The following is a 23,068-nucleotide window of genomic DNA, read 5'->3' as shown; positions in this document are numbered from 1 at the left end:
AGAGAGAGAGAGAGAGAGAGAGAGAGAGAGAGAGAGACAACATCAGCTGCAATTTAAATGCTGTAATCTACTAATTAGCAGAGCTCCTCTCTTAAAGATACATAACATGCCTGGTGCAATATATTGTCTACCCAACTTGTTGGTTACACCCTAACAAAATCCATTTATGTTGTCCAATTACCAAGTATAATTCAAAAGAATATTACCCTCTGCTTTTGTCATGCAATCATATTTATGTGTCTTTTTAATTATTAGTTAAAATGGGCTCGATTATATAAATAACCACAGGGAAGAAACTAACATTATGAAGTCACATTTTTTTCACCAAATTGTTGGAGTTTTTGATTTGTTTTTATATTTCTTCACTTTACATCTTAAGTATTTCCTAACTAGCACAATGGCTAAGCAGTTAAAGATGCTAATCTTACCAGCAGGAAAACTGACGTCCTGGGTTCAAGGCTCTACCACTGCATGATGGGATGAACTCCCATTACTCATCCTGCCAATTTAGCAGTTCAAAAGCATGCAAAAGTGAGTGAATAGGTACCACTTCAATGGGAAGGTAACAGTGTTCCATGCACCCAATGTATAGTCATGCTGGACAATGTTAGCTTCTTCAGCTAAGAAATGGAGATAAGCACTGACTAGAGTCAGACACCTGGACAGGGGAAACTTTTACCTTTAAGTATTCCCTGATTTATGAATATCATGATTAGGTACAGCAAGGCCACCAGAATTACCACTATCTATTGCCATTATTTATTGGAATAATTTTTTTTAGGATAGCATATTATAGCAATAGCATTTAGACTTATATACTGCTTCACAATGCTTTACAGCTGTCTCTAAGCAGTTTATGAGTTAGCATATTGCCCCCAATAATCTGGTCCTCATTTTACCAACTCTGGAAGAATAGAAGGCTGGGTCAACCTTGAGCTGGTGAAAATCGAACTACTGGCAGTCAGCTGACAGTTGGCAGAAATATGTCTGCAATACTATATTCCAACCATTGGGCCATCATGGCTCTTTTTATCATTTTATATCTTTTATTAAAAGATATTCTTCTAAAATCTGCTTTTACAGTCAGTCTAGTACAGGGGTGTCCAAACTTGGGAACTTTAAGACTTGTGGACTTCAACTCCCAGAATTCCCCAGCGAAGTCCACAAGTCTTAAAGTTCCCAAGTTTGGACACCCCTGGTCTAGTATATAAAAATTGACATTGCTGTAAACGGACTACAGAACCTGGTCTACAGAACCTGGTTTTCAACAAGCAAGTTGTCATTCTCTTTGATTATATATCCCTTGGGGTCACTTCACAAAAAAAAAAAACAAAGACTATTTTGTTTTACATGAGCAAACAAAATTGTTCTTAGTAAATACTTACATGAGCAATACTAGTCTGACAATGCATTCATATAGCTGCTCAAGGTATTGAGACGACAATAGTTTCTGTATCTGATCCACCAGTTCTCACATTGCACTTCAACTTACATTAAAATTGTCAAGATTGGCCCTGCTCACATGTAAAGAACCTGGTTTTAATTGAGTCAACTCTCAGGAGCATGATTCTCAAAGCACTTAACAACCCTTTATACAGATGTCGGGAATGTCACTACAGCAAAGAATTTCAGAAGGGAAGGAAGTGATTCTAAGCAATACAGTACATAAAAAAACATTTAGAAGGAATAAAAGAAAAAGAAATCCTTCTTGATGGCACAGAATTTCCATTGCTTACTGTAAGGTTTCTGTATTTACCCTTATCAGAAACCTCATTATTTCTGACAGGTACTCAACGAATGTGAGGAATTCTAGCTATTCTTTCATTCAGCTTCTTTCTTCATTGTGTCATTTATCTCAGAAATATCATGAAGTTGAAATAATCTGTTTCCCCAAATCTTGTTATGCCACTTGCTTTCCCAAACCAAGAACATCCTTGCTACAGTAAAGGGTTTTTTAAAAGTGATTTGTGATATTTTAGATATTGCTGAGAAAAATTACCAGCATCCCTCACACTGGCTATATTTCATAGTCAATAATAGGAATTACAGTTTTCTACCTGTGAATGCAGGCTTACCTTTTCTTTTCAACAGTTTCACAACTTTTATGATTTCCTTTACATCATTTTATTTCTGAGACAAGATTTTATAATCCCACTCTTCAACCTATCAATAGCATACAAATCTATGGAATATTTCCCTCATTTCAGATTAAATCTCAAATTTCTTCAGCAATCCATTTTTAATTCCATTTACTCTGCTAAAAGCCCTTTGTTTAGCTTTCTTTTCCCAATTCCCAAAGCTGATTTATTAGCATTATATTATTTTGCATTTTCTTGTTAATCTGGTCATTGCTATGACTACATCAGGATTTTCAAACAGATGGCCCATAGGTGAGAGGGATCACATGCAGGCCACCCCCATCCCAGCTCTGCGAAGGGGAAAAACGTTGCGATACATCATATGATGGCAACGTAACTCCATGAGTTTGACACCCATGGACTACATATTCTATAACTATAACTTACCTTTTTTTTCAATGTATGTATCAAACCTTTCATATTTTTTGCAGCAATAATTTTATATGCATTGTTTTCAGCCGCTATTTCCTAATTCCATCAAGTATTTCTCTTTCATATTTCCCATTAGGGAAACCACACATATTTCTGTGGCAGTGGAACGTTACTGTTGATAACTTCCAGCCCCAAGAACATTCTCAGTCAATCCTTATATCCAAATCAGAGCAAGCAGACAAACCATTCAGTCAGCTAACAATATAATTTGATGTTTGTTTGTTTATTAAACATTGCCAAAACTGAAAAACAGTTAACCAGAAAAAACAAGAACAGGAGAAACATGAATAAGAGGCAAAAAATTACATTGTCTATATATCTGTATCAGAAGGACAGAACTTTCAGTTGTCAGAACCTTTATATTAGAAGGGCTGAACTAGGTAGCTATCATAGATTGTACCAAAGAGAGTGACCTTTAGTTATTCCATCTTTCATTCATCTACATTTAAAACAGCAAAAGAATAGAGATGGAAAATAACACGCCAGATGATCCCTGCTCTATTCTGGATCCTGAGGAAACAATTTGGAAACAGAATGATACCGTCCGTTCCCTATACCCTAAGCTCAGTGCACCAAACTGAGTGTTGCAATTGGTTGCACCATGTGCATTATTTTGTGCTTTTTTGAGCCTAAAGAAGCAGTCTGCAGGTGATAGCTTAGTGAGAGCATTTGCCACTATATCATCTGGGGTGCTACATCAGTTTTCACTTGTACTTATTTTTTTTGCACGTCCAAATATTGCAGGTGAACATGTCCATTTCATAATATGTATGTATTACAATTCTTATATATCCTGTACTGTCCCCAAGTAAAGTGGTTGGGTTTGTTTCTTTTATTCAGAAATCTGGTAGTTATCTGTGCAGCCATGCAAAATCCCTTTATGTTTGTTCTAATCTATAGCACAGTATTCAGCTTCTGCAAAAAATAGGGTTACAAGGCTTTGTTTCTTATTGTGCAAAATGATAATTAAACCTCACAAAAGAATATGTACATGGTGGTTTATTTCTTATCAGATTTATCTTGATCCTAATCCGAAACTCTATACAGTATCCAATAGGTTTCAGATCATTAGATATAGGAAATTTTAAATTAAAGTCTATAGTTGTTTCTAAGTATCTGATGACTCTTAACCACTCTCCATTCTTCTACTACCGTGTTTCCCCCAAAATAAGACACACCCTGCTAATAAGCCCAATCGGGCTTTTCAGAGCATGTGCCATAATAAGCCATCCCCCGAAAATAAGCCTGCCCCAACTATTTAAGCGCATGCGCAACTGGTCCCCTCCATTACCACTGTACCACCTATTGGTACAGCTTGCAGGGCAAAAAGAGGACCTGCCACAAAAAGAGCTGCAGGCCAAGCAAAGTGCTTCACGACCCATTCCCTCCCGTGCAAAGAGCCCGCCACAAAAAGAGCAGCAGGCCAGCAATGCGATCACCCTCTCCTGCCTGTACCCTCTCATGCACAAAAATACTGCCCACCCCACTCCAATGGTAAAGGCACCCTGCCTGGTTCTCTTCCCCACCGCCCCTTTAGCGAGGCGTGGCAGGTGGAGGGGGAGAAGCGAGGCGCACTTCCTAGCGCTACCAGACTGACAGCTCCGCTGCATTGCTCACCCTTTTGTCCTTGTAAAAAAATCCTTGCAAGTTGAACTCATGAGGTTTTTTTTTACAAGGGGATTCACTAGACAAAAGGGCGAGGAACACGACGGACCCCGAAAGGTAAGAGGACAACCTCGCTGTCCAACACCGCCCACCTCGCCCCAATGGTAAAGGCAGTCTGCCTGGTTCCCTTCCCCGCTGCCCCTTTAGCGAGGGGTGGCAGGTGGCGGGGAGAAGCGAGGTGTGCCTCATACCTGTTCAGCTCCACTGCATTCCTCGCCATTCATCCAGTGAAACCCCTTGTAAGAAAAACCTCGCAAGTTGAACTCACTAGTTTTTTTTTTTACAAGGATGAAAGGGTAAGGAATGCAGCGGAGTTGTCAGTCTCCTGTAGCACTAGGCCATGTGTCTCGCTTCTCCTCCCACTGCTACCCCTCACTAAAGGGACATCCGGGAAGGGAAGCAGCCAGGGCCGCCTTTATCATTGGGGCTTGGTGAGAGGTGTTCTTTTTGCATGAGAGGGAATGGGTTGCGAGGTGTGTTGCTGGCCTGCCACCTCCCACCCCATCCCCAATGTAACAGCTGCCTGGCTTCTTCCCCTCCTCGATGTCCAAGGGGGGGGAGAAGCGAGACACATGTCCTAGCATGGAATGGGACTGTTCTCCTCCTGCCCTTTGCCCACCTATTTCACCCCCAGGGTTTCTCCTCCCAGTCATCCACCTCTTATCACTTCGCCTCCGCTGTGAGGCACCTGGCTGTTTGTCTTTCTCTTCCGTTTCCAGCCCTTCGTCATGGGCCTTTGGGAGAGATACTCTTCACCCTGGTCTTTTGGGCTCAAGAGACGTTAGCCACCAGCCAATCTGAGGAAGGGAAGGGAGAAAGAGAGAGGCACGGAGGAAGAAAGTGTTTTGTGTCGAGTTTCCAGTTGCCTCGGGTCCGAGCTAAAAAATCTAATAAACTCTTTGCATTCCTCCCACCCCAAAATGCTGGGGAATAACTCATAAATCCATTGCAATCCCGAATCTGTTACTGTGGAACACACACAGGTCATTCCACAGTAACAGAAGAGAGAGCTCCCAGCTCAGACACACGCCTAGCCGAGGTAACCACTACCAGGAACACAACCTTACACGTGAGAAGCTTCCTGTTGATTGTCCATAACGTTCAAAGGGCTTGGCTATAAGGGCCCACAGCACTGTGGGGAGGTCCCACGTGGGAAACCTATGGACAGGGAGGGGACATAAGTGAGCCGCCCGTTAGAGGAAACTCTGAACTATGGGTAGATGGGTTAGCAGAGTATGGCCCTCACCCTGAATCACTGTGGCTAGTGCTGCCAACTGCCTCTTGGCCATGCCAAGAGACAATCCCTTATCCAACCCATCCTGGATAAAGTCCAGGACCTGTGGGACCGAGGCTCTGGTCGGCTCCACGTGAGCAGACCGACACCGAGAAACGAAGATTGCCCAGGTGGAGTCGTATATTCTATTGGTTGACTGTATGTGGGAAGCTTCAATGGTCCCGATTACCGTCTGGGACAGATGAACACCCCTCAGCCGCTCCCGCTCAATGTCCACACGGCTAGTTGAAGCCACTGTGGATCTGAGTGAAGCAGCTTCCCCTGATGCAACTCCACTTCTTCCCAGGATCCTCCACAGTCTCTCTAATGAAAGGCTCATGAGATCCATGAACCTGGCCCTCCTGGGCCAATGCGGACCCACTAGGATGACTTCTGCCTGCTCTCTGACCATTTTCTGGATGAACCCAGGAAGGAGAGGGAGGGGAGAGGAAGCATACAGCAGCCCGATTGGCCATCTTGTGTGAAGGGCGTCGACCCCTCCATTTCCTGAGTGGGAAAATGAGAGAACTGTGGAACTTGCGCGTTGGATGGAGTGGCGAACAGGTCTGCCACCGGTCTTCCGAACCTCTGGCAGACCTCCTGGAACAGCTCCCTGGAAAGACTCCACTATCCATTGTCCACCATCTCCCAACTCAGCCAGTCCGCTTGGTGGTTGTCGATGCCAATGATGTGCTCCACTCGGATGGAGCATAGATGCTTCTCTGCCCAGAGCCCCAGTGACATCGCCTCGACGTGTAGTGCCTGGACCGCGTGGCCCCCCGGTCGATTTATGTGTGCCTTTGCTGCCACATTGTTGGTTAAGACCAGGACGTGGTGGCCTTCGACCATGGTCTGAAACCGTCGTAGGGTGAGATGGATTGCCCAGAGTTCTAGCCAATTTATGTTTTGCTGCAGGTCATTCCATGACCATTGGCCCTATGCTAGCTAGGAATTCAGGGTCGCCCCCCAGCCGAACAGACTGGCATCCGTTGTCAGGATGAGACGGTCCTGTTCCCTGAATTTGCAACCCTTGAACAAGGCTGGGCCATCCACCATTTGAGGGACAACAGTACCTGTGGCATCTTGAGCATTGAATTGCTGTAATCGGACCTTTGGTACGGGAGCAGCCTCCATTGAAGTGTCCCGGCATGTAGTCGCATCCACGGCACCACCCCGATAAAGGAGATGAGCTTCCCCAGCAAGCTGGAGAGGAGGGCTATGGGAACACAACAATCCTTCTGAACTTGCTTAACTAACTTCAACAAACTCTACCCAAACGGGAGTCAATAACAGTTCCTAGATGAAGAATCCTAGTGGCTTGAGTAACCGTATCCTCCTCATCCTCAGAGAGATCTGAGTCCCTCTGAGTCTTATCTCCCATGAAAGACCCCTCACTGGCCAGAGAAGGTGACACAGGGCGGCTGACCGGCTGGACTGGGGCCCGTGGTAGAGGTGAAGCAGCCCTAGGAGTCATGGACCCGCTCTGGGAGGGTGGGCATGGGACTTGCCGCTGCAGGCTTGCAGCGATGCCAGAAGCAATCACCCTTTCAATGAGGTTCTGAAGACCCATAGGAAGGTCATCTACCTCCAAGGAATCCCAGTCAGGGTCCCCTGAAATCTGATCCAGAGATGGCTGAGGAGCTGAACTAGGCCTGGCTGGTGGCCCAACCCCAAATGGGGCTCCTGCAACGTTGGATCAGTCTGAAAATTACTCTGATCCTCCATGGGAGAGAAGGAGAAGGAGAAGCCTCCCTGAAAAACCCTCTCAATGAAACTGGGGAGCCAGGATGGGAATCTCCCCTTGAAGTGCCTCCCAAAGGAGATCTGGACCTGGATCTGGGTGGGGGAGGGCTCAGCCTGTCCTGCAGGGCTCACAATCTCTCAGCCTGGAGAAGGTGTTGGACAAGGCCTTGTGCCTACGCTGCTAATCCTTCTGGGTGGCACAGGAGGGGCAAGAGGCAGCTGAGGCCTTAAACCTCCTGGAGGAGGCAGTAGGCAACTGCTGGAAAGAAGTCCCCTCCCCAGGAGACATGGGTGGAGATGAAGACCTCCTAGCCCCCTCCACCATCTTGGCCATGTGCGCAGTTACTCACGGCCCTCCTCGTTCCGACGATCGCCCCACACCTCCACCTCAGTCAGCAAGCAGGAAGAAGTCTTCACTCCCTCTTGCAGCACGCCCCTGAGAAAACGCCACGATTGACACACTTTGGAGCTGCTTCTAAGGCAGAGAGGCTAGAAAGCGGCTCTGCAGCTCTCCCAGCCACTTCCGCAGCTCCGCGGGACTCTGAGAGGCTTTGCGCTCTTCTCCGCGCTCTCCTCTCGGCTTCAGCAGCATCTTCCGGAATGATGGGGCTGTCAGGCTGGAAACCCAAGGCCCATTAATCCTAAAAGCCTCTGCACCGCATCTAAAGGCTCCACATGGTTGCTGGCTTCATAATGGCCGCCAGAACGCCGCCCAAGCCTGTGGAGTGTCCAAGCCTTTTACCGAACCCCCAGGCAGCTGTAAAAGTCACAGCCACTGCCAGGGACTTACACTAGGGTGGAGGAAGGGCCTCAATTATCAGGAAGCAGGGGAAATCTTAATCAGGAGTCCAAAATTTTAAGTCTCTTTTCAGGCTGGACTGGATTGAAACGGGTCTGAAAGGAGGAGCTCAGAGGCGTGGCTTCAGCTTCAATCCAGTCTCAAGGCCAATCGGACATGACTATACCATCTCTGGACCATCCTGCAACTCACTATGGAAAATAGCATTTTATTTTCTAAACCAATATTTCACAACATTTAATTTATCTTATTGTACTTTAGCTGTTTGCTTTAGTCCATAAACGGATTTTTACAATTTGTAGATGACGTTTCTTTCCATGGTTCTTCAAAATCTAGTGGTTGATACATGCTAATCTTCTCTTTCAGTAACTGTGAAAAAAGATGATTTTAATGTAAGTACACCACATGCAATTTTGTAAGTGCTGCTACACTCTATTTGCATGTTTATAGCGCAAAAATCTCACCATAATCCTCAATGACAATGGGGACCAGAATTTCTGTTGCTAACCAAGGTAGTTGTTAATTGAGTTGCACCTAATTTTACAACTTTTTCTGCCATGGTTAAGATAATCAGTGCAATTGTTAAGTAAATGTGGATTCTGCCACTGACTTTGCATTTTGGAAGTTCATTAAAAAGGCCATGAATGGTCATCACATGACTCTGGGATGCTGCAACTATCATAAATACATGCCAGGTGTCAAGCACCTGAATTTTGATCATGACTATGAGCATACTCTGATGTTTGAAACTTTTTTCAATGTCATTGTAACTTTGAATACTTGTTAAACAAATGGTTGTAAGGTGAGGACTACCTCTATTACATATTTCCATGAGCATCCTGCTTTATATTGAATACTTAATTGCATTTTTCTTGATATTTGGTAGTTCTATTAGAATTCATTATCTATTTTTGTGCAAGAATTCCAATTTTATGACTGAGTTTTAATAACATAGGACAGGCAGTCCTTATTTAATTTGTACAGCCATCTTCTCCACTGACTCTGCTTGCCAGAAGCTGGCTGTGAAGCATACAAATTATGATCACATGACTATGAAACATTTTGAAAAAAGCACTTACGCGCGAACATAACTATTTCTTTGTCTGCACCTAATTGATTCTGAAATCCCTGTGCAGCCTTGGTTCTCTTTTAAGACATTTGATCTCATTATCTCTCCTTCTCGAGGGGTCTAAGCTCTGAGGTTTTTTTTTAAATATACTATATTGTCTTTTATTATAGCAATGACAGATTACATTTCTTTCCTTTTTCTTGTTTGGAGAATTCTATTGATAAGTTACAATCTAGCTGGTGTACCTCCAATTTGGCAATTACATTTTAAAGAAAATTTTATAATGAAATGTGGCTATTGAAAAAAGTTTGTCAAGTTCAAGCTCAGGATTATTTCAGTTATAACTCATGTATTAATTTTTATCCTGGGGTTTGTTTTGGGGGGGCTTCTACTAGACTCCTGAGGTATAGCTTTTCAAATAACGCCTTCATATTTGTACTCCAGACTGTATTACTTCCCATCTTGAAGCATGAAATTTCCCAATTTCAACGTCATGTCCATATTCAAAAAAAATATTAGCTTTTAGTGAACCAAAAGTTAAAAGTCACAAAAATTTTGGGCTGTTTGGGACTGGTGCCTTAGATTCACTAATCTTGAATTTGTGAATTTAACACTCAGAGTCACTGAGAGTTGAGTGGAATACAAGTACAATAAGTGATTATTATACCTGATGCCAACATACCTATTACACATTTGCAGAATCTCTATCGCACATTTGCCATTACAGCCAATGTGTATGTATTGTTCTATACCTAATTCATTTTTTCTTATCCTGCAGAGTAGAGAAAATATCTAAACAAGTTAGCTCTTCCTGAGCTGCTTTTGTCTGAAACAGGGCTTGCATATTAACAAACACAATTCTGAGACTTTTAACTAGCAGAACCATGAACACTGCCTGAAACTGACAAGACTTTAATCAGCTTTGGCTTTTCTTTCTCTCCTATGTAGCTTAGGGCTACAAGTTGGGAGCATAGTAGGTGGAACATAATAGGTAAACAGCCAGCACTAGTAAATTCCTTTCTATGGGTACTTTCCATTATGTGCCTGCTTACTCTCTTTAATCCCTTCCTCTCCTCTCCAATGAATGTCAATACAAACATTAATTCCTGTCTCACTAATTATTCCAATGCCAGGGTAAATATCCCAAAGGACAGGGCAGGCAGAGAAGAAGGACAATAAACTGCCCACCTAGCAGTTTGAAAGCATGCAAATGCAAATAAATAAATAAGTACAACTTTGGTGGAAGGTAACAGTGTTCCATATATCTTGGGTAAATAATAGTTATGCTTGCCACATGATCACCAAAGATGTGATCACAGCTAAGAAACAGATATGGCCACTGCCCCCTAGAGTTGGACATGACTGGACAGAATAAAACCTTTATCTTTAAAGTAAAGCAGTCCTGATTATTTTTTTAAAATATGGAAAAACATACACTACATGCCACACTTTATTAAAATAGCATTGGTGAAGATTTTATGTTGTAGATCAGGGTTTTCAAAATGGCGGCCCATGGGCTGGATGAGTCATGTGCAAGCCACACCCACCTCAGTTCCGCGAAGGAGGAAAATGTCGCGAAACATCACATGATGGCATGAGTTTGACATCTATATATAGTCATACAGTGGGCTTTTTTTTTATAAAAAAAAAGCACAAATAGGGTATTATTGCAGATTCCTAAACAATTCCACAACATGAAACTACAACAAATTTAATAGGATCAGTCTAGTTCAAATTCACATACCATGAAAACAATGAAGAACAGAGTTTCTCTCCTGAGGCATTAAAATGAGTAGATTTCACATAGCATGCCAAATACTAACAGATGTGATCTGCACGGGCATTTTAATCATGCAAAGAGAAGTTACAATATCTCTTCAAAGGTTCTCAGATGCTTTCATTATAAGCATGGCCACAAAGACTGCAGGCTAAATGCAACTTGCTTTGAGTAAATAATGCAGCTGTATGAATTCCTAAGTGAACAAAAGCTGACACAACCTCTACATGGTACAAACTAAACATACCATTTTGTGCAAATTTGAATTGATGTGCGTGCAGCTGTTGACAAATTCAGGATAAGAAAAAGTGAATATGATATGTATAGAAATGGGGGGTACATGTAACAGCTCCTTTGTGGAAGCACTATCTGAGCTTGAAAAGTTTGGCAAGGAACAATGGGGTAAAATTCAAAAGCAAGAATAGAAAAGGCTTGCTACAGGAAGTGTTTGAAAGCTATTTCTCCAGAGCAAGAAATAAAAGTCTGGCTGAAGGGTTTTCATATTTCTGAACTTTTCATGTTTTTATATCATAATGCAGGTTTGCAGGTTCACTTAGTGATTTGTTAAAACATAGAAGTTGACTAGAGTTGTCTAAACCTGTATATAATTGCACATAATTGTATATAATCTCAAATTTTAGAAGTAAATGTATACTTTCCAGAACTTCACATAAACTCCTGAATTCATGGAGTTATAAAACAAAAGCAGCTTTTTAAAAAGTGCTGCAGAGAAGCATCCTTGTCCTGAGGCTAAGCCACTCTCACTTTACCTCCTGGCATCAGTCCTCTTACACAGCTGTTTCGCGAGTATGGTTTGAAGAGGGGATCTGACTTCCAAATGCTACTCTATCTATGCCACAAAGCCCAGCAAATGCCCATTTTATAAAACAGAAATTGCTGATGCACAGAAAAATATGCATAGGCAACACATGCATGCTATATAAGAACTATTTTTCAAAATCCTCCCAAATACCATGATCTTTAAGACAAACAAAAACATCTCCACTGTCTCATCTCAGACAATCTTCCTTGGGTATATACTTAACAAACATTAAACATACGATAGACTTGTAGACAAACTTGACTTCGTATTATATTTGGGAAACTGTCTAGTATTGGAATTAGAGAGAAAAAGAAACCAAACCAGAACTTGGCTAAACAAGTGTGGTTGCTGTGTAAAGTACATCCTTTCATTGGCCTTAAATTTCCCCACATTTAGCTTCAATGAATGACCCAGAATTCTATTACAAAAGAAGAAACAAAAACTTGTACTGTTTTTCACATATATGCACATTTTCTATACCTCTACTAGGTCTCCCAATGTACACCTTCATTCTCGTTCTAAAAGCCTAAAACATTGCAATAATTCCTTACAGCAGAATTTTTCTCAACTTAGAATCGGTTTGGTTACACTCATTTCTCTTTTTCTACTTGCTGAACCCCAAAATGTCTGCTTGAAAAGTAGTTTATTTAATTAGGCCAATTCATGTAGATTTCCAGCAGAACAGAAGAAAACAAAACTCAGACATATTCTTTTACTTACCATTTGGACAAGCAGGATTTCCCAGATTTATTTTTGCATATTTCTTTTATTTATCTGCTAAATAGGATATCTAATGAACAAACCCCTTTATGTTCTCATTTTTGTTGTCTAACTATAATTGCATTGTAAAGGACACTGCTTCATGAGGTTCATGATTACAAGCAGACAAGCAACTAATTACTGGAAGCCTTTAACGGCAGGATTTGAATTAAACCTTGATTCAAATTACTAACTGTTGTAGCATCAAAGAAATCAAACAGCTGGAAATGCAAGCAATGGCAAAGAACAATGAACATAAATGAAGTCTCTGAAAGATTCCCTAATGCTAGCCAAAAACTGAAGATTAGGCAGAAAAAAAGAATGGCCTTTGAAGCATGGAAGAGGAATATTGATCACCTGGAGGTTTTACAAGTTTACTGTGAGTTTTCTTACAGAGGTATAACTTGACTCGCCTCCTTCCCTCAAGCTTTTCCCACCAAAGAAAGCAGCAGGTTTTAAAATTAAATTATCTTATTTATCTTAATTAGAACTGGAGAGCTTGACATTTGCTCAGGTTACAGATTGATCACAAACAGCTTGCAGAAACTTTCTATGTTGCTATTAAGCTGTGAAGGATAGTGAAGCATTTACCTATGGGGTTTACACCATATGTGCAGTCACAGAAAGTGATTTCTTAAGGCAAGTGCCTCTATTTGTTTTTCTGTGAAACAGTATCACACTTTCTACTGTAGTTGGTAAATATATAACTGGTACATTTCTAATCATATAACACATCACAGTGAACTATGCCTTTCTATATGGTATAAATTAGTCAAACATTTCACTAATTTCTTTACTTGTGTTTTATAGGTACAAATTCTATCTAATTACATGTAACACTTGTGTCCCTTTAACAACACAATCCTCAACACATATGGGAAGCAATTCTCAAACTCTTTATTGACTTGCTTTTTCTAAGAATTATATTTTGACATTTAAAGATGGAAATATGAACGAAATATAAAAACAGGCCTGCTTACAATCTGTGGTTTAAAGCACTAAGCCAGAAACTAAGAGGGCATGAGGTTGCGTCCTGCCTTAAGCATGAATACAGCTGAGCCAGTCACTATCTCTCATCCCTAAGAAGGAGGCAGTGACAAGATACTTTTGAAAATCTTGCCAAAAAGATTGCAGGAACTAGTTCAGGTACCTACTAGGAGTCAATTGTGACTCGAAAACAATTATCCCAAACAAACAAAACAAAGGGCATTTTTAAGAAAGCATCTGCAGAAAACCAAGATTATATCAAACTGAAGGTGCAGACAATGATGTCATTATGCAAAGCCTACCAGTATGTAATTACATTCCAATATATGCAACAAGCATAGAAATATTTTTGCATCTTGACATACTTTTTCTTTTCCTTCTTCCTTCTTCCCTCTCCTCACTTTCCATGTGTGCAACTTCTATGCAATATTGTTACAGTAGTGCTGAAACTTTTTTTCAATTGTGATGGTAGCAAGGCACCATTTTCTTCATAGACAATTTAAGAATAAGTATTGTTGGTGTTATCATTTTTGGAACACAATACATTTTTTTCATAACTTGCTGGTTATACGTTCTCTCCTCTTTTCTAATACTGGAAACATGCCACAACCAATTAATTGGGCAACATTACCAACAATTAATGCAAAAACATAAATATAGCATGAAGCCTTTGGGCTTTTAAAACTGGACTCTTGCCTCTTCAGTTCAGGGCTAACATAGAAATTGCAGTCCAAATCTGTTCTTAAATATAGTTCAGGGAAACCATGCTACTGAAAGACAATTATCAATGAGCTTCACTAAATATCTCCATGGAATTAAATTAATCACCTCCAAAATAAATGAACTACAGAAATATGAAATATGGCCACTCCTATAATCCAATAATCTTGTGAATGAAAATAATTATTTGGTAAGAATTGATGAAAATTGAAGTCTAATAACACCTCAGTTTAATGAACCACATGGAGAGAAGGAATGCTACTAAATCTCTATGTCCATGAAATCCAAGTCTATGAAAATTACATAAAATATATTGCTGTAATAACTTACATATAAATTAATGCAAATCATCTAGACTGATTCACCAAGCAATGAACCTTTATGTTTTTTAGGCTAAAGTCCAACGTCTTTATTCAGATAGCTGATGTCTTCTGAATGGGTCCTTCAAATTGAGGCTTATTGTACTCTAAAGTTAATGATGTAATATTTAATAAAATCTATCCTCCCATTAGCCCCAGGCATAAATTCCAATTAAGTTTAACCCAATAAAATTCTTCTGAACTCTGTAGCTTTAAAAATGAAAACACCTCTGCAATGTATTTAATTCTAACTAACATTATTGGTTAATGACAGAAGTTCTGAAATAATTCCCCAGAGTCACACATCACCAATACACTACTTCAAAATTCCTTTGTACATATTGCATATCTAGGTTTCTTCAGTCTCTTATACATATTTCTAATTTTAAACTGTACTAAAGCCCAAAACACAAATACAAAACACACCTTTTCTTGTCTAGCACTGGAATCCACACCAAGACAGCTCTTCCCAGAGCCTATAACTTTAGAGGTGTCATTCATTAATTAGAACATAGCAGAGAAAACACAAATTAACAAACCTAAAATTAGTTTTGGAGCACCTCGGATGCTATCAAGATAGACGACATAATGCAAATAAGTTCACTGCTCCCTAAGTGAACCCAGTGACATCATCATAAAAGGAACTATGAAGTGATTACTGGGGGAGACACTCCCCAAAATGAACAAAAAAGATAACATTCCCTCCCCCTCTCCTAAAAATCTTTCAGCTAGAAAGTTCACAATAATTACATGCCCTAACCGCTTAAAGGAGCCGTTGCAAATACCCGGTGGTTTTTTTTACCGTTTTAGTGAAATGTGAAAACTCAAGGTAAATGTTTTTAATTCATTGCTAAGGAGCGGAGAAGACGGGGTAATAAACTATCCAAAGAATTCTATAGATTATCTATCTCTTCGACAGTTGGGAAAAACAGCTTAAGAAAACAAAGGTCTCTCTTTCAACACACACACAAATCAAAGAGCTAGACCCGATTTTTAAATTCAGAGTAAGAGAAAGGACGGTCATGGCACTTAGCACAATATTTTTTTTCCCCTTAAGGATTTCCTACATTCTCGGGTTAGAAAAACCATGTGCCCATAATGCACGAGTCTTAAGGTGTGTAGGGTCGATTCCTTAAAACAAAAAGCAATTGTGCGATCATTAAAAAAGAAAAAAGGGTTTCTGAACCTGAAGTGTGCTTTGCCCAGTACGAAGTCATGACTTATCTGGTCCCAGTAGGGATTAAAGAGAGAGAGACTCCTATCAAAGACAATATGGCTCGCGAGCAAGACCGACACTCATTCTCTCCCCCCCCCCTCACATTCCACCCTCCTTTTTTTGGCACCGCACGTCTCGCCACAATACCTGTATCGGCTTAATGAGCACAGAGAAATTAGTTTATTGAGGGCTCCAGACTGTCACCCTTCGTCTTGCAAAAAGGTGATCTCACACCCACTAAAACCTCTCCCTCCCGCCTCGGTGCATACCGGCGTTATCCCTTTCCCCAGCCACTTTTCCATCTCCCTCCCCAAGACTCACCCGCCAACACTAAGAGGAGCAGGGAAAGAGGCGCCTTCTTCGCCCGGTGCCCCATACCGCCGCGTCCAGATTGGGAGCGAAGACCGAGGAAGCGCGCCGAAAGCCAGCCGGAACCTCCCAAAGCGGCCGGTTAATGAGCTTCCCCGCTTCAGTCAAGTGAAGCCTATGCCAGGAAGGCGGGGGGGGGGGGGGGAGCAGTCGAATCCAATCCGAGTGGCAGCCAACAGCCGTCGCTCGTTCTCCGCTGGCTCTGGATTGTCCTGGGAACCGGCAGGCGCGAGCAAAAGAGGGCGGGAGACGCCCGCTTTCTCTCTCCCGCCGCCGCCGCCTAAGTCCGGCCGCGCAGCCAACCACAGACCCAAACTTTCCCTGCCCCCGCCCCGCTCCCCCTCCCACAGGTGCCGAGGGGAGGCCAGCCCGGCCCCCACCCCTTAAAGGGGAAGAGGAGGAAGGTAAAGCGCTGACACTCCTCCAGGCAGCCGCGGCTTGTCCTCCGACCGCGCGTTCTACAGAGTCCGCGCGTCGCCTCTCCCGGGCTGAGGAAAGCCATCGATTAAGGCTCGGGTTACAAGGAAACCTTGCTACCTAAGCGGTCACGCCCTCCACCCGAGGCTGGCGCGCCAGCCAATGCCATTGAGCGGACCCCGCCCTCTCCTCCCTCTTTTTGGCGCGGGAAGGGAAACCCAGCGCCTCCAACTCCGCGACGGGAAAGTGATCGTCGGGCAAAGGCAAGAACGGAGACACACACCCGCCTCCCCTCCCCGAGTCTTCGCCTCGCCTGTCCCCGCCCTGTTCTATGAGTGAAGGAGAAAGGAGGGGAGGGGAAAAGATTGCCCGCATAACCGAACGACTTTCAAGTCAAAGAAGCCGGGAAGTGAATCAAAGAACGCGGCTGCTGACAGCCCGGCCGCACGTGGGCTTTACCCCGCGCTTTCGAAAACCGTGGTGAGTGTAGGAATCTCTCTTGAAAACAAATGCGCTCGACGCCAAAGGTGGTAAGATTCGCAAGGCGGGACTGGAGGTGTTTATTCGGGAGGTAAAATCTCTTTGCTTCCACCAGGTTTAGTCTCAGGTAAGCATGGGAAGGGATGCAGTGCGTCTACTTTAGTCAAAACGGCAGCAGTGTTTTCGGATCTGTCCATGTTGCGAGCCGCAGTGTAGTCCTTTCATTGTTCATTTATAAGTAACTGTGGACATTGAGTATTTCCTCTTGAACTCCGGGAGCTTTTTAATTGATGCTGGTTTACGCTGATATGTAAACTGTGGGGTGAGAGTCTCACTAAGACATTTCTTAATTAGTTTTAATTTAGAGAGCTTGTGTTAGCCCAGCATTTGAAGATAATATTTATAATTTATGAGGTATGAATTTTGTTCTCCTTCACAGGATTTTTTTTTTAGGGAAGGTGACTCTGGAGAAAGAAAACTAATTCAAAGGGGAAAAAATTACTGCCTTAGGAATCAAGAGTTGACATCCTGAATCACAGTGATGAAAATAATGAAATGATCAGTAACTTTGTGCTTCCTATTAATACACTTTCAGCTTAGTTCAATAATACAGGTAGTAAAACAAAACAGCAGGAAGGTGTTTGTTCCCATGTTTATTCTTTTCCCATGCCTTGAAAGTATTTATTTAAACTTGCATGTCACTTATATGTTGATTCTTATATGTTGATTCTAATCAGCTTACACTTCCAGTGTACACTGAAAAGAGTTAAAACAACAAACAGAATAATAACATTCTCTTCTACCATATTGTGCCAAGAAACAACAAAGAACAAGTTGATACAACTGGTAACCTCACTGCAGGAGCAATTTCAACCCTATCAGTCCCAAAGGCATTCTGTCTTTACAGCTTTCCTAAATCTTAAGTGTTGGTTCTGGTATGATTTTGGAAACAGTGCTGTTTGGAGGAGACAGGCAGCAATGAGAAAGACCTACCTTCCTGACTTCTAATGGCAACACTCCTTCAGAGTAAGGACCCAAAAGGAGCTCTTTTCATATTTTATTGAATGAACAGATATTATTGTGAGCGACATCCAGTGATAACCAGGACTTGAGCTATGTAAGGCTTTAAAAGAGGTCAAACTTTTAAACCTTAGTCTGCACAGAAATATTACCCGTTACCAGTTCAGCTCTTTCAATAGCAGTTTCACACAAGTGTGAAACGATAACTGCTGCATTCTGGACCAGCAGTAGCTTTTAGGTGTCTTTAAGGAGAGGCCCTGCAAAGCAGGTCATATAAATCCAAGATCCTCAGATTACCTACCAGTTACAACATGCTTGGCCATATGGGCTTCTGCAGCGCAGAAATCTTGGAATGTGTGGTAGTTCCCAGCAATGACTTTTTTAAAATATACTGTACAAGCTCTATTCTTACTCCATATTTTTCTTCCACTGATTCCTTGACTCCCAGCCTAACAGCAGTGCTTCGTTTCCAATATACATTCCACGGCTTTCACTAAGTTTCAAATTCTTTTCATTTCTTTTTTTCCTGCACAGGTGTCACTATTTCAATGACAATTTGGAAAATAAAAGATAAAATATTTTTGTACTGACTTGCTGACTTACTGAGTTTCACTGACTTGCTGTTTTTAATTTTAATGTTTTGGGAATTGTTTTAAATGATTATAAAGTAGGATGTATATGTAATAGATAAATGGAGACAGATGTAATTTAGTCTTAGTTTACTTTACTGTCATTACACTTCGTACAATGAAATTAAATGCCATTATCAGTGTACATCAGACATAAGAAAACTATAAAAATAAAACAAAAACACACATCCTTCACATTCTATGCAAAATCCACAAAAGTTTGAATGGTAATAAATTTTGTTTAGTATGTCTCTTTTTCATCCCTCATAAAGCTGTTGGGCTATCTCACTGAGAAGTTTTGCAGCTCATGATTGATCTGCGTGACCAGCTTGCCCTAGTACAAGCATGGGCCACTGACCATTTCTTGAAGCAGGAACACTTGACATTATCCTCTTTTTCCCCCCAGCCCTCTGGGAAGGCAACCTCCTACAGCCTTTTTCTGCTCCACTTCAGAAGTAATGTTTTTTGACTTGAGATCAAGTGTTGCTGTCCAGGATACAGTATACTTCATTTCATGGCAAACACCTCTTTTCAAATTGGATGCTGCGTACTGTGGCAGGATTTTCTCCACCCTATCCTTTTGATAACCTTTTGGTTACACGTTCACCAGTGGAAAAGTGAAAGGTGGACTTTTTAAATGTACAACATAACTAATTGTGGATCTGTCTTTGCTTTTTGGCGGGTAGGGGTCCAAATTTATTGATGAAACAATGAAAAGATATATCTGTATTTGTTTTAACAAAATTAGAGATGAAATATTGTAAGAGTGAAGTAATGGTTATTGTTTTGTTTATAAGAAAGTGTAATTGGCAAGAGTTTTACCACCTCATCTTCTACTCCAAGTTTTCTTTCTCTTTTAACTAGTCCAGAAGGAAAACCCATCAATCGCAAAAACATGACTGAGCTAGGATATCTAACTGTACTGTGGCCAAAGTTGTTGAGAAGATGAAAATACAAAAATAGTTTTCTTAACTCATCTTCATTTAAAACTGGGCGAGGCATTGTAGTCCAATGGCTTTGTTTTCTGCGACTCTTACAAGTTTGACATTGAAATACATTGAGATAGAAACATTTAATTTACAATTTATGTGATTTGGATTACATAAAGCTAATTGGGTAAAGTGGTATAAAAGTATTCATAAATAAAGAGATGCCAATAATTTCCAAAAATGTTTTCTAAAGCAATTGTTCAACCTCATCCATGGGATTTTACAGACAACTGAAATATATCAGTTACATCTCCAAAGCAAAGCTTTCTTGATTTCAACGCCATTTGTTTTGATAATCTCAGACTACTTCATCTTCCAAATAGTACCCAGTGGTTTACCTCATAGCCTGAAATTCTAAAAAGAAAAAAGGAGAAAGAAAGGAAAATGATGGGCATTGTTCTTGTCTACCTCATTTACTATGCCCATTGCAAATGCAAGATGTAGTTGCAAAAAATGTGCTCCCCTCCATTTTTTTTACTGAAATTGAAGACATCTATTGATTGGTAAAGTTTCTTTTCCTCAGTGCAAAGGTCACTAAGATAGATGTCCCCCACCAAAGAAGAGGATGAAACTCCTTTAGCTGGTTTTTAATTACATTTTTCCCATATTTCAGCTTTTCACAAATAAAACAGGAAGCCAACACAGGAAATAGTCACACACTGTCATTTGTTCAGGAATATTGGCTCTCCATATGGAAGTGCTACAAATATTTTTGGTCATTTGAACACACAAATATCTGCATAATTAATACAGTGAAGATAAAAAAGTAAATATATATTTTATTGTGGATTTTTTTTAAAAAAGAAAAGCTTATTTACCCTGTCTTTCAAAGAGCGCCCTTCTGTTTCAAGACTAATGTTTTTAATTATTGTAAATGTCTATTCATGGCATAGCAGTTATAATCCCAATGGGAAGTGATTCAGATACAGAACTTCATAAGAGACTTAAGCAACCAGAACCAGACTGACTTTAGTGATCCTATTTGTTTTTCCATCAAAGAGAAGTAATTGGTTGCGCACATCTACTGTTGAATTGCCATTGTCTTTCTACTGCCAATCCTCTCTTCTATATTATGCGTGCCTTATAAAACTTAACTTTTGGAAATTACATGAGGGGAGGAGAAACAGAGGCTCATTCTTTATTGATGCCTAATGGCTTAGACAATTACTTTTCAAACTGGATGGGAAGGGGAATTGAGATATGCAGAAATAGAAAGTGGGAAAAAGAGAAGAGTAAAACTCTTTATGACAATCTATGTGTCTTTTAATATCATTCACAGAGATGTGCTGTTAATTTTCTACTTCAGGTAAGTAAGTCAAGAATAGTAATGGAACCCCTATCTTAAGGAATTATCTCCTGAGAGACCTACTGTAGTCTGACACCAGCTGCAGTGCTTTTCAAAAAAAAATTTATTTGGAAGTTTTTTTCCGACTTTTAATAGAAATTGCTGCTCTTTCAACATTTTATTAGAAACCTCTTAATTTAGAACAGTTAATATTTAATATATTTTTGTAGCATTTAAATTACAAATATTTATCTAATACTTGTTAAAATATCAGCATTGAAATAGCAATCAAACTAATCTAAATTTTCCTCAGCAAGTCCTTGGTTTCTTTTTCAGCAATTCTTGAAATATTCATTACAGTGAATGTACACTATTTTAAATTTTATAGATGAGTGTAATCATACCTGTAAGTAATTTACAAATTGGTGAAAGTAGGGTCAAATCTAAAATTATCAAATTATAACATTTTATAATTATTTATGCTTTTATTCTCTATTTTTTGAATTAATCTCTGCACAAAACATTTCATATGACTAATCGTTGCGTTCTTCCTATTACTTTTGTTGGAATGTGGGCCAAAGGCATCAAATGATATTGGATCATAAAAAAGTTATTTGCTTTACAGATCAGGTTATACAGCAGGTGGTGGTGGTTTTATTACAGGGTGGAGTTGTTTTTCATTTGGATTTCTTTTTTAATTCTCAAATTCTGTATTGATTTAGCACTGCTTAAGGTCATTTGGAAAAGAGTTATCTGCTATCCAATTACTGTTTTTCTTGATTTCTTTTTCTCTGATACAGGTTATAACCCTACAGTAATACTTAATGCTTCAGATGTCTGGATTTCAATGGATTATGTATATTGTCATAGAAAGCTATGGCTATAGTGGCAATACCTACCTGCTGATACTGAGTAAGAGCTGAATAAGATTTTGATAGGAAGAAGATATAAATGGATCTATGCGCATTCTGGTAGGAAGGCATGATACAGTAGAGGTTAAAGGCTTGCCTCAATTTGTGTGCTAAACGCTGTTGGGCCAGTTCTAAATTGCACGTTCTCCAACATAGTGCTGGTCATAGCGCTATACCCAACCCACTAAGGCAGGCAGGCAAGGAATGCTGTGGGTCTTATCCAGAGGTAGTATTCAGCTGATTCTGATCAGTTCTGGAGAACCGGTAGCAGAAATTTTAAGTAGTTCAGAGAACCGGTAAATACCACCTCTGACTGTCCCTGCCCCCATCTATTTTCTGCCTCCCAGGTCCCAGCTCCATTCCCCTGGACTTGTGAGGGAATGCAGATTGTACGTGTCCTTCCCCCGGAGTGGGTAGGGAATGGAGATTTTACAGTATCCTTCCCCCAGTGACATGTGCTGCGGTTTATGGCTGGTGAGGCACTGACACAGTGGTGGGTTTCAAATATTTTTAGACTTGTGGACTTCAACTCCCAGAATTCCACAGCCAGACATGCTCAGTTCCAATTTAAAATGACAGCATTTGTTTTTCTCCTTTGCGAAATAAGTTTCCTTTTTTCATTTTCATTTTCTTCTCCCTTTTCCTCCTTCCTCCCTCTCTCCCTTCCTCCCCCTCTCTCAAACACACACACACACACACACACAAGTTGGATTGGACTATCTCTCCTACCCCCTTCCCTCTCTCATTCACTCTCAAACTAACACACACACACACAAAACTTGGATTGGATATCTTTTCCAGTGGCTTAAAAGAAGCTCCTCTGCCATCCCCCCCATTCCCCTGCTGCCTTCCCCAAACACCTCCACCATTGCAAATGCAGCCTGCTGTCTGGGTGGGAAATGCCTGGAACGCAATAAAGCCCACCCACTCACCTCCTGCTGGCAGGCTGGGGTGAGAGGAGCTTCAGAGAAGCCAGAGGGGAGCAGATCCGAGCCTGCCAAAAGAAAGAGGCTGGGGGAAAGTGTGTGTGCTACAGCATGGCTCTTTGCCTGGCTTCCATGGATGAGACTGCTTAACTGTTTAAAAAAGCCTCTAAAAAAGCGCCTTCTACTATGAGGCAGGGGAACTGCGTGCCTCACCTACGTCAGGAATTTTTAGGTTTTTAACACTTGCTTAACTCTGCTCAAGTGATCATAAAACGCTAAAAT

The 23,068-nt window shown here is 41.1% G+C and overlaps 1 protein-coding gene across 3 annotated transcripts in view; it reads right to left on the bottom strand.

Annotated features, from left to right (window-relative positions):
- Positions 1 to 16,265, bottom strand: part of PTGFRN (prostaglandin F2 receptor inhibitor) — a 107,937-nt gene extending 91,672 nt beyond the window's left edge. For all 3 annotated transcript variants that reach the window (XM_081950384.1, XM_081950386.1, XM_081950385.1), the window contains exon 1: positions 16,082 to 16,265. In XM_081950384.1, the coding sequence (XP_081806510.1) occupies positions 16,082 to 16,136 (55 nt within the window). In that variant the 5' untranslated portion in view covers positions 16,137 to 16,265. The remainder of the gene's footprint in view (positions 1 to 16,081) is intronic.
- Positions 16,266 to 23,068: the final 6,803 nt, after the last annotated feature.

This window comes from Natrix helvetica, assembly GCF_964273705.1.
Source record: "Natrix helvetica genome assembly, chromosome: 4".
NCBI classification, from domain to species: domain Eukaryota; kingdom Metazoa; phylum Chordata; class Lepidosauria; order Squamata; family Natricidae; genus Natrix; species Natrix helvetica.
The sequence above is the reverse complement of the archived record's forward strand: the minus strand, read 5'-3'. Positions and strand labels throughout refer to the sequence as shown.